The following is a 13128-nucleotide window of genomic DNA, read 5'->3' on the forward strand; positions in this document are numbered from 1 at the left end:
TCCTCAGTGCCCTCAGAGGACGCTGGGAAGGAAAACGCCGCTCTTTCTCGGCTCTGAGGGATTGGAGGAGCTTCTCCAATCCCTCAGATCTGAAAGAACATTTGGTCCTTCATTTCCCCAGTGCCCTCAGGGGATGCTGGGAAGGGAAACGCCGCTCTTTCTCGGCTCTGAGGGATTGGAGGAGCTTCTCTGATCCCTCAGATCTGAAAGAACATTTGGTCCTTCACCTCACCAGTGCCCTCAGAGGACGCTGGGAAGGGAAACGCCGCTCTTTCTCGGCTCTGAGGGATTGGAGGAGCTTCTCCGATCCCTCAGATCTGAAAGAACATTTGGTCCTTCATTTCCCCAGTGCCCTCAGAGGACACTGGGGAAGAGAAATGCTGCTCTTTCTCAGTTCTAAGGGATCGGGAGAGCTCCTTCAATCCCTCAGAGCCAAGAAAAAATGAGAGGAAGGCTCAAGGACAACATGAGTGAGATGGGGCGCCTGCCCTCTGCACCTGCCAGGAGCTAGCACCCTAGGCAATCACATAGTTCGCTGACTCCCACGTGCTGGTCCTGCTCTTGGATGCAGTTCATCTGGCCCTGAAGACTTGGTTTCATTTCAAGAAACTAGGTGTTTATGTACTACTCCTATGCTGATCCTAGGTGGGAACTCCATACCCTCATCAGCCGCCCTGAGCCTGCTTCGGCGGGAAGGGCGGGATATAAATAAAAAGTATTATTATTATTATTATTATGGTCTGTTTTTGCCATGTTGAATACTGTTTTCCTCAGAAGAGACTGAAGGAAAGTAGGAATTGAGCGATTCTGCTCTATTTTCATCACCTGTTACAATTTCACTTTCCTGCCCTTACAACGGCCTACCATGTCCTTAGCCTTTTTCTTACCCTGAACATAAGAAAAGAACCTTGTTTGTTGTTGTTTTTAGCATCTTTGGCTAAGCTAAGCTCATACGGAGCTTTAACTTTCCTAGCTCTTTCTCTACAAGCACTGTTGATTTGTTTATATTAATTCTTGGTTATAAGGCCCTCCTTCCAATTCCTAAAGGAGTCTTTTTTTTATTTCTCAAGTCTTTACAGAGCTGTTTATGGAGCCACTTCGGCTTCTTTAGGCTTCTTCCATTTTTTTCTTCTCATAGAAATTGTCTGTAATTGTGCTTTCAATAGTTCGCTTTTAAGAAACTCCCACCGCTCTTGAACCCCCTTCTCCTTAAGTATTTGTGACCACGGGATTTTACGCAGCATAGTTCTAAGTTTATTGAAGTTTGCCTTTCTGAAGTCCAAACTTTAAGTCTGACTACGTATAGCTTTCCCCTTCCCTAAGTCTGTAAATTCCAAAATCACATGGTCACTACTGCCCAGGGTGCCCACTATTTCCACCTCATCAACCAACTCTCACCTTGTTGGTGAGAATCAAGTCCAAAATAGCAGATCCCTTTGTTTGGTGTCATGACCAAAGGGATGCAACAGCAATAAAGACAATGCCCTGCTATTAACAATAAATCAACTAAAAGACGTCATTAAAACGGGCAATTAAAACAGTCAGAGCCTGTTCCAGCTGCTGCCCCACGCCTGTGTGTGTGGCGTGCCCTCAAATCACTGATGATTTATGGTGCCCCTGGAGGGTTTCGAGGTAAGAGATGGACAGAAGTGGTTTGCCCTTGCCTGCCCCTGCGTAGCAACCCTAGACTTCCTTGGGGGTCTCTCACCCAGTGACTAACCAGGGTCAACTCTGCTTCGCTTCCGAGATCTGACCAGATCAAGCTCACTTGGGCTATACAGGTCAGGAGGAGGGGCCCCATAATTCCTCTGGGGGGATGCCTGCTTCCCCTCTTCTGGGAGGTTGTTCCACAGCAGTGGTGCACCAACAAAAATATCTGGAACAGGACAGGTTCTAGGGGATCTGTCATGATCCTGGCCCTTTGTGTAGGTTAGGTGCACACATGTGACTGTGGGGAAGCCTCGTGCTGCGGATGTGCTCGTCTCCCTGCAAATCCCATTTCTGGCATCAGTTTGCAGAGCACAACATCCTCTTACCGTGGTTCTGAGCAGCACCACGTCTGCCTCTTGCAAGTCGCACGGCACGCAGTTTGCCCAGACGTCCCACGCCGGCTTCCAGTAAAAGACGAGCAGGAGAGCCCCGCAGGACAGGAGGTGGCCAGCGATGCACAGGGCCCTCCGGAAACCGTGGGTCTTGTAGCCAAACATCTCCTGCAGAGCAAAGGAAGCAAAAGGTATTGCATGGGGTGAGCCACTGGGGACTGGTCGGTCTCTGCCCACCCAGCAACGTGACATCCCACTAGATGGACTGGTTCTCCCACAATTTTGTACAAAGTCCCTAAAGGAACTTTTAGTACAGAGCTGCCCTGTTGCCTCCAGGTAGAAAAGCCCTCTTGAATAGTTCTCCTTCGCCTTTAGGGTTGCCAATCCCCAGGTGGGGGCAAGGGGTCCCCCGGTTTGGAGGCCCTCCCCCTGCTTCAGTGTCGTCAGAAAGCAGGGGGAGGGGAGGGAAATGTCTGCTGGGAACTCTGTTGTTCCCTATGGAGATTTATTCCCATATAACATAATGGAGAATTGATCTGCGGGTATCTGGGGCTCTGGAGGGGCTGTTTTTTTAGGTAGAGGCACCACATTTTCAGCACAGCATCTAGTGCCTCTCCCCAAAATATCCCCCAAGTTTCAAAAAGATTGGACCAGGGGGTCCAATTCTATGAGCCCCAAAAGAAGGTGCCCCTATCCTTCATTATGTCCTATGGAATGAAGGCACTGAAAAGTTGTGCCGTCCCTTTAACTGTGATGGCCAGAACTCCCTTTGGAGTTCAATTATGCTTGTCACAGCCTTGCTCCTGGCTCCACCCCTAATGTCTCCTGGCTCCACCCCCAAAGTCCCCAGCTATTTCTTAAATTGGACTTGGCAACCCTATCCGCCTTGTTTGTAGAAATCCAGGCAAGTGAAAGGGAAGTGGGTGACCTCTTTGAGGACAGGAGGCCATTTCTGTCTCTCTACAAATCCACCTGGAGTCTGAGTGAGAAAAGCTGAGTGTGAATAATGTAAATAAAACAAAAATAAAATATAAGGGGCCCATATTTTTATTTTCTGCATGATGCCAAAAATAATTTTATGAAGTGATCAGGAACTTTGGGAATAGAACTTTCCAGCCCCCTGGATCTCAACGTTCAAGAGTGCTCTGCCCCCTCCCCGGCCCACAGTTTAGTACAGAAGTTTCCCCTCCTGATCTAATCCATTGAGCCAAATGTGTTACACTTGGGGGCTTCCTCCTCCCCTTCCCTTTTATAAGGGATCTTAGATTCCAGCCCTCCTCATTGAAAAGGCAGAGAAATGGCCCACCTCTTCCCATTCATTTCCCGTGCAGAGCCCTTCCTCACAGCTTGCACTGGCAACACCCAAACAAACACGTCAAAAATTGGTGCAAGAAAGGAAAGACCCTTCTTAACAGGCCAGCTGGAGCCTTTGCCTCAAAGAAGTCTCTGGCAAAAAGTGTTTGCATTGCTGCAGGCACAGAAGAGGTCCTTGAGGGCTTCGAAAGGAGAGGTCGGGCACAGCTGGATCTCTGGTCACTCTATTGGCTCTGCGCCACATCCTGCAAGAAGGTGAAGTCACCTGACCTTCTTTGGCATATGGTTGGCAGCCTCCAGGTGGGGCCTGAAGACTTTGGGGGATTACAGCTAATTTCTCGACTGCAGAGATCAGTTTCCCTGCAGAAAATGGCACCTCAGAAGGCTGGGCTGTATGGCACCCCCCCCTCCCAGCTCTGCCCCCCAAGTCTCCAGGAACTCTACTTCCAGGGCACACGCAGCTTTCCTAGAGATCCTGGCCTCCTTTCTAGGTTCCTGTGGTTGGGAGACAGAATGCCTAAGCTGGTGTGAAACTGATTTAGATTTGCAGATTAAACAAAGTGTAGCAGGACACGCCCCCTCAGAATAGGAAACCCCCCTTGCCACTTGGAGAGGTCCCTTCAAGATGCCAGTAGTGAGAAAGGCAGGGGAAGGAAGGCAGGGCGTGACTGGACCCATAACACCCCCAGTCCAGAAGGCCCCTTCTGCCCTCCCTCCAACTCTTGCCCTGTGCTATGCGCTGAATTTGATGCTTTGCGACAGCTTCGTGCACATGCGAGTAACTGCAGAAAACCACGGGTTACCTTGATTGATTTGAACTCTAAGCAAGAACCAATGAGCGGTCATGGCGCGAAACCTGACTGCAGAGATTTGGTATGGGATTCAGGGGGGTGGTTCGTTTGCATGTTTTATAAGCGAGTTCACCAAGTTGCCTTAGTGTGTAGTTCTTTAATAAAGCATGTTCCTGGTTGAACTCTGCTGCATCGAACTCACTATTTAGCACCTGCTTGTCTGTGGAGGGAGCTGAGAGCAGCAGAACTCCCCCCACCCGCATCACTGCAGAAGGCTGTAGGGTGGAGTATCGAGTAAGGCCTTCCATCAGCTTTGTCAATAACATGACCAGCGTTCCCCCTAAGCTGAGTTCGTGTGAGCTAGCTCACAGTTTTTTAGCCTCCAGCTCACACATTTTTGTCTCAGCTCAGGAAAAATGGCCTCAGAGCAAACTAATTGATGCAGCAGCTCACAACATTAATGCCAGTAGCTCACAAAGTAGAATCTTTGCTCACAAGACTCCACAGCCGGGAGGGAACATTGAACATGACTCTTCATTTCTGAGTGATGCATGAACAGAACTGCTGAGGCTTCCCTGCACCCAAGGAGCAGCTTTCTTATTGAGCATCCCAGCTCTCTTTTCAGGACAGAACATCTGGCCCACAGGCGATGTTTTGGAGCCACATCTTAATTCCCCCGGGGGAGGTGCTGCTTTTTTAAAAAAAAAGCACTGGTAGGGTGCAGTGAACACCATGCGGAATGCTGGCCTGGATGAAGCACAAGCCAAAATTAAGATTGCCGGGAAAAATATCAACAACCTCAGATATGCAGATGACACCACTCTAATTTCAGAAAGTGAAGAGGACCTAAAGAACCTCTTGTTGAGGGTGAAAGAGGAGAGCACAAAAGTAGGCTTGAAACTCAACATCAAAAAAACTAAGATCATGGCATCCAGCCCCATCACACCTTGGCAAATAGAAGGGAAGTAGTGACAGACTTCACATTTCTGGGAAGTAGTGACAGACTTCACATTTCTGGGATCCAAGATCACTGCAGATGGTGACTGTAGGCATGAAATTAAAAGACGTTTGCTCCTTGGGAGGACAGCTGTGGCCAACCTGGCCAGCAGAATAAAAAGTAGAGACATCACCCTGCCAACTAAAGTCCGTATAGTCAAAGCGATGGTCTTCCCAGTAGTAATGTATGGCTGTGAGAGCTGGACCATAAGGAAGGCCGAGCGCAGAAGAATAGATGCTTCTGAGATGTGGTGCTGGAGAAGACTCTTGAGAGTCCCTTGGACTGCAAGAAGATCCAATCAGTCAATCCTAAGGGAAATCAACCCAGACTGTTCCCTGGAAGGTCAGATGCTGAAGCTGAAGCTCAAATACTTTGGCCACCCAATGAGAAGGGAGCACTCCCTGGAGAAATTATAGATGTTTATAGATATAATTTCGCCTGGGAAATTATAGATGTTTGTATGCAAATGCTAGAAGTGTTCAAAGTAAAATTGGTGAATTGGAATGTTTAGTGTTGGGAGAAAACATAGACATTGTGGGAATTTCAGAAACTTGGTGGAATGAGGAGAATCAGTGGGACACGGTGATTCCTGGATATAAGCTATATCGGAAGGATAGGGAGGGAAGGGTTGGAGGTGGGGTGGCTCTGTATGTCAGAGAGGATATACGGTCCAGTAAGGCTGAGATCAGAGAATTAGATTCACTTTTAGAAATGCTTTGGGTTGAAATAGAGGGCCCAAAAGGAAATTTAACTATGGGAGTTTGTTATCGCCCACCAAATCAAAAGAGAGAGGACGATTATAATATGATGGAAGGCTTAAAGATAGCGGCTAAACGTAAAAACTGTGTTGTAATAGGTGATTTTAACTACCCGCAGATTGATTGGGTCAATATGTGTTCTGGTCGAGAGAAAGAGATTGAGTTTCTTGATGCTCTCAATGACTGTGCTATGGAGCAGATGGTCTCAGAACCTACCAGGGGTGGGGCGATCCTGGATTTGGTCCTAAGTAATGCCCAAGACTTGGTGAGAGATGTAAAAGTGATTGCGCCGCTTGGGAGCAGTGACCATAATGTTATTGATTTCACCGTTTGTATAAATAGGGAGTTGTCCAAAAAGACCACCACAACCACGTTTAACTTTAAAAGGGGTAAATACACTGAGATGAGGAGGCATGTGAGGAAGAAACTGAAAGGAAAGGTACATACGGTCAAAACCCTTGGGGAAGCTTGGACGCTATTTAAAACTATAATCCTAGAAGCTCAGATAAAATACATACCACAAGTTAGGAAAGGCACAAACAGGCATAAGAAAAGGCCTGCGTGGTTAACAAACAAAGTAATGGAAGCTGTAAAAGGTAAGAAGGACTCCTTTAAGCGGTGGAAAACCAGTCCAAGTGAGATTAGTAAAAGGGAACACAGGCTGTGGCAAATCAAATGCAAGACTGTGATCAGGCAGGCAAAAAGGGACTATGAGGAGCATATTGCAAAAAACATAAAGACCAACAATAAAACTTTCTTCAAATATACTAGAAGTAGGAAACCAGCCAGGGAGGCAGTGGGGCCCTTGGATGACCGTGGGGTAAAAGGATTACTGAAGGAGGATAGGGAAATGGCTGAAAAGCTAAATGAATTTTTTGCCTCCGTCTTCACTGTAGAAGACGAGAACTTTTTGCCCGCCCCAGAACCACTAATTTTGGAAGGGGTGTTGAAAGACCTGAGTCAGATTGAGGTGACAAATGAGGAGGTCCTACAACTGATAGACAAATTAAAAACTAATAAGTCACCGGGTCCGGATGGCATACATCCGAGAGTTCTGAAGGAACTCAAAGTTGAACTTGTGGATCTTCTAACAAAAATCTGTAATCTTTCATTGAAATCTGCCTCCATTCCTGAGGACTGGAAGGTAGCAAATGTCACCCCCATCTTTAAAAAAGGTTCCAGAGGAGATCCGGGAAATTACAGGCCAGTCAGTCTGACTTCAATACCGGGAAAGTTGGTAGAAACCATTATCAAGGACAGAATGAGTAGGCACATTGATGAACACGGGTTATTGAGGAAGACTCAGCATGGGTTCTGCAAGGGAAGATCTTGCCTCACTAACCTGTTGCATTTCTTTGAGGGGGTGAACAAACATGTGGACAAAGGAGACCCGATAGATGTTGTTTACCTTGACTTCCAGAAAGCTTTTGATAAAGTTCCTCATCAAAGGCTCCTTAGAAAGCTTGAGAATCATGGAGTAAAAGGACAGGTCCTCTTGTGGATCAAAAACTGGCTGAGTAATAGGAAGCAGAGAGTGAGTATAAATGGGCAGTCTTCGCAGTGGAGGACGGTAAGCAGTGGGGTGCCGCAGGGCTCGGTACTGGGTCCCATGCTCTTTAACTTGTTCATAAATGATTTAGAGTTGGGAGTGAGCAGTGAAGTGGCCAAGTTTGCGGATGACACTAAATTGTTCAGGGTGGTGAGAACCAGAGAGGATTGTGAGGAACTCCAAAGGGATCTGTTGAGGCTGGGTGAGTGGGCGTCAACGTGGCAGATGCGGTTCAATGCGGCCAAGTGCAAAGTAATGCACATTGGGGCTAAGAATCCCAGCTACAAATACAAGTTGATGGGGTGTGAACTGGCAGAGACTGATCAAGAGAGAGATCTTGGGGTCATGATAGATAACTCACTGAAAGTGTCAAGACAGTGTGCGTTTGCAATAAAAAAGGCCAATGCCATGCTGGGAATTATTAGGAAGGGAATTGAAAACAAATCAGCCAGTATCATAATGCCCCTGTATAAATCGATGGTGCGGTCTCATTTGGAGTACTGTGTGCAGTTCTGGTCGCCGCACCTCAAAAAGGATATTATAGCTTTAGAGAAAGTGCAGAGAAGGGCAACTAGAATGATTAAAGGGCTGGAGCACTTTCCCTATGAAGAAAGGTTGAAACGCTTGGGACTCTTTAGCTTGGAGAAACGTCGACTGCGGGGTGACATGATAGAGGTTTACAAGATAATGCATGGAATGGAGAAAGTAGAGAAAGAAGTACTTTTCTCCCTTTCTCACAATACAAGAACTCGTGGGCATTCGATGAAATTGTTGAGCAGACAGGTTAAGACGGATAAAAGGAAGTACTTCTTCACCCAAAGGGTGATTAACATGTGGAATTCACTGCCACAGGAGGTGGTGGCGGCCACAGGTATAGCCACCTTCAAGAGGGGTTTAGATAAAAATATGGAGCACAGGTCCATCAGTGGCTATTAGCCACAGTGTATGTGTGTATATAACATTTTTTGCCACTGTGTGACACAGAGTGTTGGACTTGATGGGCCGTTGGCCTGATCCAACATGGCTTCTCTTATGTTCTTATGTTCTTATGAGAAGACCCTGATGCTGGGAAAGACAGAAGGCAAAAGAAGAAGGGGACAGCAAAAGATGAGATGGAAAGATAGGAGGCAAAAGAAGAAGGGGACGGCAAAAGATGAGATGGCTGGACAGTGTTACTGATGTAACAAACATGAATTTGAGCAGACTTCGAAGATGGGGGAAGACAGGAGGGCCTGGCGTGACTTTGTCCATGGGGTCACAAAGAGTCGGACTCGACTGTGCGACTGAACAACAACAACAAGGTGCAGGAAGAGACTCCCATGCCAATCTTCAAACCACCAGCCACAGTTTCAGCCAAGCAGGGGGAAACCCCAGCTGTGGCAGGCTCTGTTGTCTTGGGCTCAAAATAAAGGAGAGGGCTGGTTCCAACTGCAAGCTACTTCCTCCTCTCCCCCCGCCCTGCCCCCCCAATCACCAATTGGTGGAGTTTCAGAGTCCACTAAAGAGAGTATCATAATGTCATAATATCATAGTATCATAATGCCCCTGTATAAATCGATGGTGAGGTCTCATTTGGAATACTGTGTGCAATTCTGGTCACCGCACCTCAAAAAGGATATTATAGCACTGGAAAAAGTGCAGAAAAGGGCAACTAGAAGGATTAAAGGGTTGGAACACTTTCCCTATGAAGAAAGGTTAAAATGCTTGGGGCTCTTTAGCTTGGAGAAACGTCGACTGCGGGGTGACATGATAGAGGTTTACAAGATTGTGCATGGGATAGAGAAAGTAGAGAAAGAAGTCCTTTTCTCCCTTTCTCACAATACAAGAACTCGTGGGCATTCAATGAAATTGCTGAGCAGTCGGGTTAGAACGGATAAAAGCAAGTCCTTCTTCACCCAAAGGGTGATTAACTCGTGGAATTCACTGCCACAGGAGGTGGTGGCGGCTACAAGCATAGACAGCTTCAAGAGGGAGTTAAATAAAAATATGGAGCAGAGGTCCATCAGTGGCTATTAGCCACAGTGTGTATATATATATATGTGTGTGTGTGCATGTGTATATATATATATTAAAAAATTTTGGCCACTTTGGCCAATTTGTGTGTGTGTGTATATATATATAATTTTTTTGGCCACTGTGTGACACAGAGTGTTGGACTGGATGGGCCATTGGCCTGATCCAACATGGCTTCTGTTATGTTCTTATGAGTGCTGAAATCCCCTGGCCTTTCAAGGACATAGGCCAGGCAACTCAGAGCCTGAGTGGCAAACCTCCAGACGGCCGGACCAAAATAAAGGACCCCAGTGTCTGAATGCAGGCATCCTCTTCCACCAGGTCTGGTCCTGTAGCTTGGCCAAGAGCAGCCACCCATTTACCCCATGCTGCAGATCCTCATTGAACATTTAAAAATAGAAGCTGAGGTGATTTTGTGTGTGTGAAGTGTCTGAATGCAGGCGTCCTCTTCCAGCAACTATTCCCTCAGTCGGCCTCCCTTGTTGTGACATCATGCTTCGTAGCCTTGCTGAGGCGCTGAATCTGATTATTGACACCATCACTTCTTCTTGGGCCCAAAACTGCTGTATTTTGTGAAATGTGCCCTTCCTGCTGGTGATGCACCCTATTTCGTTTTATCGTTCAACTGTTTGGGTTTTATTACATTGCTTTAAATTTGAATTGTAGGTTTTGTTGCCTAATTTATGCTGTGATCCACCCTGGGCCCGTTATGGGAAAGGGCGGGATATAAGTTCAATAAATAAATAAATAAATGATCCCTCTAGATGCTCAAAAAATAAACTGCAAATGATTTTTCAACTGAATAAATAATTACAACCACCTCTCTGCGTAATTAGTTATAATCAACCAATGGGTTGAAACTAAACCAGAAGAGTTTCCGGCTCAACATCAGGAAGAACCTTCTGACCATTAGAGTGGTCCTCAGTGGAACAGGCTTCCTCCTCGGGAGGTGGTGGGCTCTCCTTCCTTGGAGGTTTTTCAACAGAGGCTAGATGGCCATCTGACAGCAATGAAGATCCTGTGAATTTAGGGGGAGGTATTTGTGAGTTTAGAGTGGTTCCTCAGCAGAACAGGCTTCCTCCTGGGGTGGTGGTGGGCTCTCCTTCCTTGGAGGTTTTTCAACAGAGGCTGGATCACCATCTGACAGCAATGAAGATCCTGTGAATTTAGGGGGAGGTGTTTGTGAGTTTAGAGCGGTTCCTCAGCAGAACAGGCTTCCTCCTGGGGAGGTGGTGGGCTCTCCTTCCTTGGAGGTTTTTCAACAGAGGCTAGATGGCCATCTGACAGCAATGCGGATCCTGTGAACGTGGGCAGATTTTGAGAAGGAGGGTGGGAAGGGCTGCAACAGTGCTTAGTTCTCGTGGCCCTTTCTGACACACCCAGGGAAATGCTGTTCACTACTTTGGGGGTCACGAAGCAATTTTTCTTCAGGGCAGTTTTGAGAAGAAGAAGAAGACTGCAGATTTATGCCCTGTCTTCTCTCTGAATCAGAGACTCAGAGCAGCTCACAATCTCCTATATCTTCTCCCCTCACAACAGACACCCTGTGAGGTAGATGAAGATATTGGATTTATATCCCGCCCTCCACGCCGAAGAGTCTCAGAGCGGCTCACAATCTCCTTTCCCTTCCTCCCCCACGACAGACACCCTGTGAGGTAGATGAAGATATTGGATTTATATCCCGCCCTCCACTCCAAAGAGTCTCAGAGCGGCCTACAATCTCCTTTACCTTCCTCCCCCACAACAGACACCCTGTGAAGTGGGTGGGGCTGAGAGGGCTCTGACAGAAGCTGCCCTTTCAAGGACAACCTCTGCCAGAGCTATGGCTGACCCAAGGCCATTCCAGCAGCTACAAGTGGAGGAGTGGGGAATCAAACCTGGTTCTCCCAGATAAGAGTCCACACACTTAACCACTACACCAAACTGGCTCTCTAGAGGTTTTTTTAAAATATATATATTATTATTATTATTAATTATTATTATGTGTGGCAGGGGGAGGCATTTGTAAAGTTCCTGCATTGTGCAGGGGATTGGGCTAGATGACCCTGGAAGGACCTTCCAACTGTGGGATTCTATGATCATCAACGTACTAGGTGACACAAATACTTTCAGTGACAGAAATCACATATATCAATGAAACACGCTACGCAAACACACATTTGTATACAACATCACATGTCAAAAGTAATTATGTACAAAAAATAAGAAGTAACTGAAGAGTGAGAAGATCATAAAGAAGATCGCTGGGCAGTTGGTGAACAGTCCAGTTTCAAAAAGCTATCTTCCTCAATTCTAGATTGTATCAACAATTCTAACTCGCCAACTGATGCAATTAGAACACAAGCAGCAAAGGCCAAGTTAGATCACATCTGAGAACTTCATAGTGTTGTAAACATCAAAATTACATCTGTCAGAGCTTTAATGATTCCAAGCTAATCCTTACAAGCATTAAAGCTCTGACAGATGTAATTGTGATGTTTACAACGCTATGAAGTTCGCAGATGTGATATGACTGCTTGTGTAGATTATTCGATAGGCTTGATGTAGTTTTGATGCTTACAACACTATGAAGTTTTCAGGTGTGATACGACTTGGCCTTCGCTGCTTGTGTGCTGCTTGCATCATTTGGCAACTTTGCATTGCTGATACCATCTAGACTTGAAGAAGACAGCCTTCATGATCTTCTCACTCTCCAGTGATTTATTATTTGTACATGATTACTTTCGACATGCGATTTGGCACGATTATGTTTCACTGATATATGCGATTTCTGTCACTGAAAGTATTTGTGCCACATCATGAGCTGATAATAACTAATGACCCAGAGAGGAGGCTGTAATTGTTTATTCAGTTGAAAAATCATTTATGGTTTATTTTTGGAGCATCTAGAAGAATCATTCAGAGATTGACTTTATACACGGTGTTTTTGACAATTTGTTCAAATCTCCAGATGAAACCTGGGGATTCCCCAGAAGTACAACTCCCCTCCAGACTGCAGAGATCAACTCCCCTGGAGAAAAGGGCTGCTTTGGAGGGTGACTCTGTGGCCTTGTACCCTGCTGAGGTCTCCCCTCCCCAAACCCCTCCCTCTCCCAGCTCCACTCCCAAATCTCCAGGCATTTCCCAGCGCAGTGCGGGTGACCTTACATGGAGCCTAATTTAGATTGCTAAAAACTGCCATTTTCATTGCAAGGATTGTTTCCTGTACATGAATCCTATGCACATGCTACAGAGACCACCTGGCTGAGGCAAACACTTGGGAAGGGAATCTAGTTCAGCTGGGGATGCCAGCCTCCAGCTGGGACCTAGGGATCCCTTGGTCTTAGAGGTAATCTCCACACTCCAGAGATCAGTTCCCCTGGAGAAAACAGCTGCTTTGGAGGGTGGACTCTGTGACATTACATAAGAACATAAGAGAAGCCATGTTGGATCAGACCAATGGCCCATCCAGTCCAACACTCTGTCACATAAGAACATAAGAGAAGCCATGTTGGATCAGGCCAGTGGCCCATCCAGTCCAACGCTCTGTGTCACATAAGAACATAAGAGAAGCCTTGTTGGATCAGACCAGTGGCCCATACAGTCCAACACTCTGTCACATAAGAACATAAGAGAAGCCATGTTGGATCAGGCCAGTGGCCCCTCCAGTCCAACGCTCTGTGTC

General features: G+C 46.6%; 1 protein-coding gene across 1 annotated transcript in view; it reads right to left on the minus strand.

Moving 5' to 3' along the window:
• Positions 1–13128, minus strand: part of LOC132574509 (probable cation-transporting ATPase 13A4) — an 86468-nt gene that overhangs the window by 65905 nt on the left and 7435 nt on the right. Inside the window, exon 2 of the mRNA XM_060242872.1 lies at positions 2037–2210. Coding sequence (XP_060098855.1) covers positions 2037–2210 — 174 coding nt within the window. The remainder of the gene's footprint in view (positions 1–2036; positions 2211–13128) is intronic.

This window comes from Heteronotia binoei, chromosome 6 (assembly GCF_032191835.1).
Source record: "Heteronotia binoei isolate CCM8104 ecotype False Entrance Well chromosome 6, APGP_CSIRO_Hbin_v1, whole genome shotgun sequence".
In the NCBI taxonomy this organism is placed as follows: Eukaryota; Metazoa; Chordata; class Lepidosauria; order Squamata; family Gekkonidae; genus Heteronotia; species Heteronotia binoei.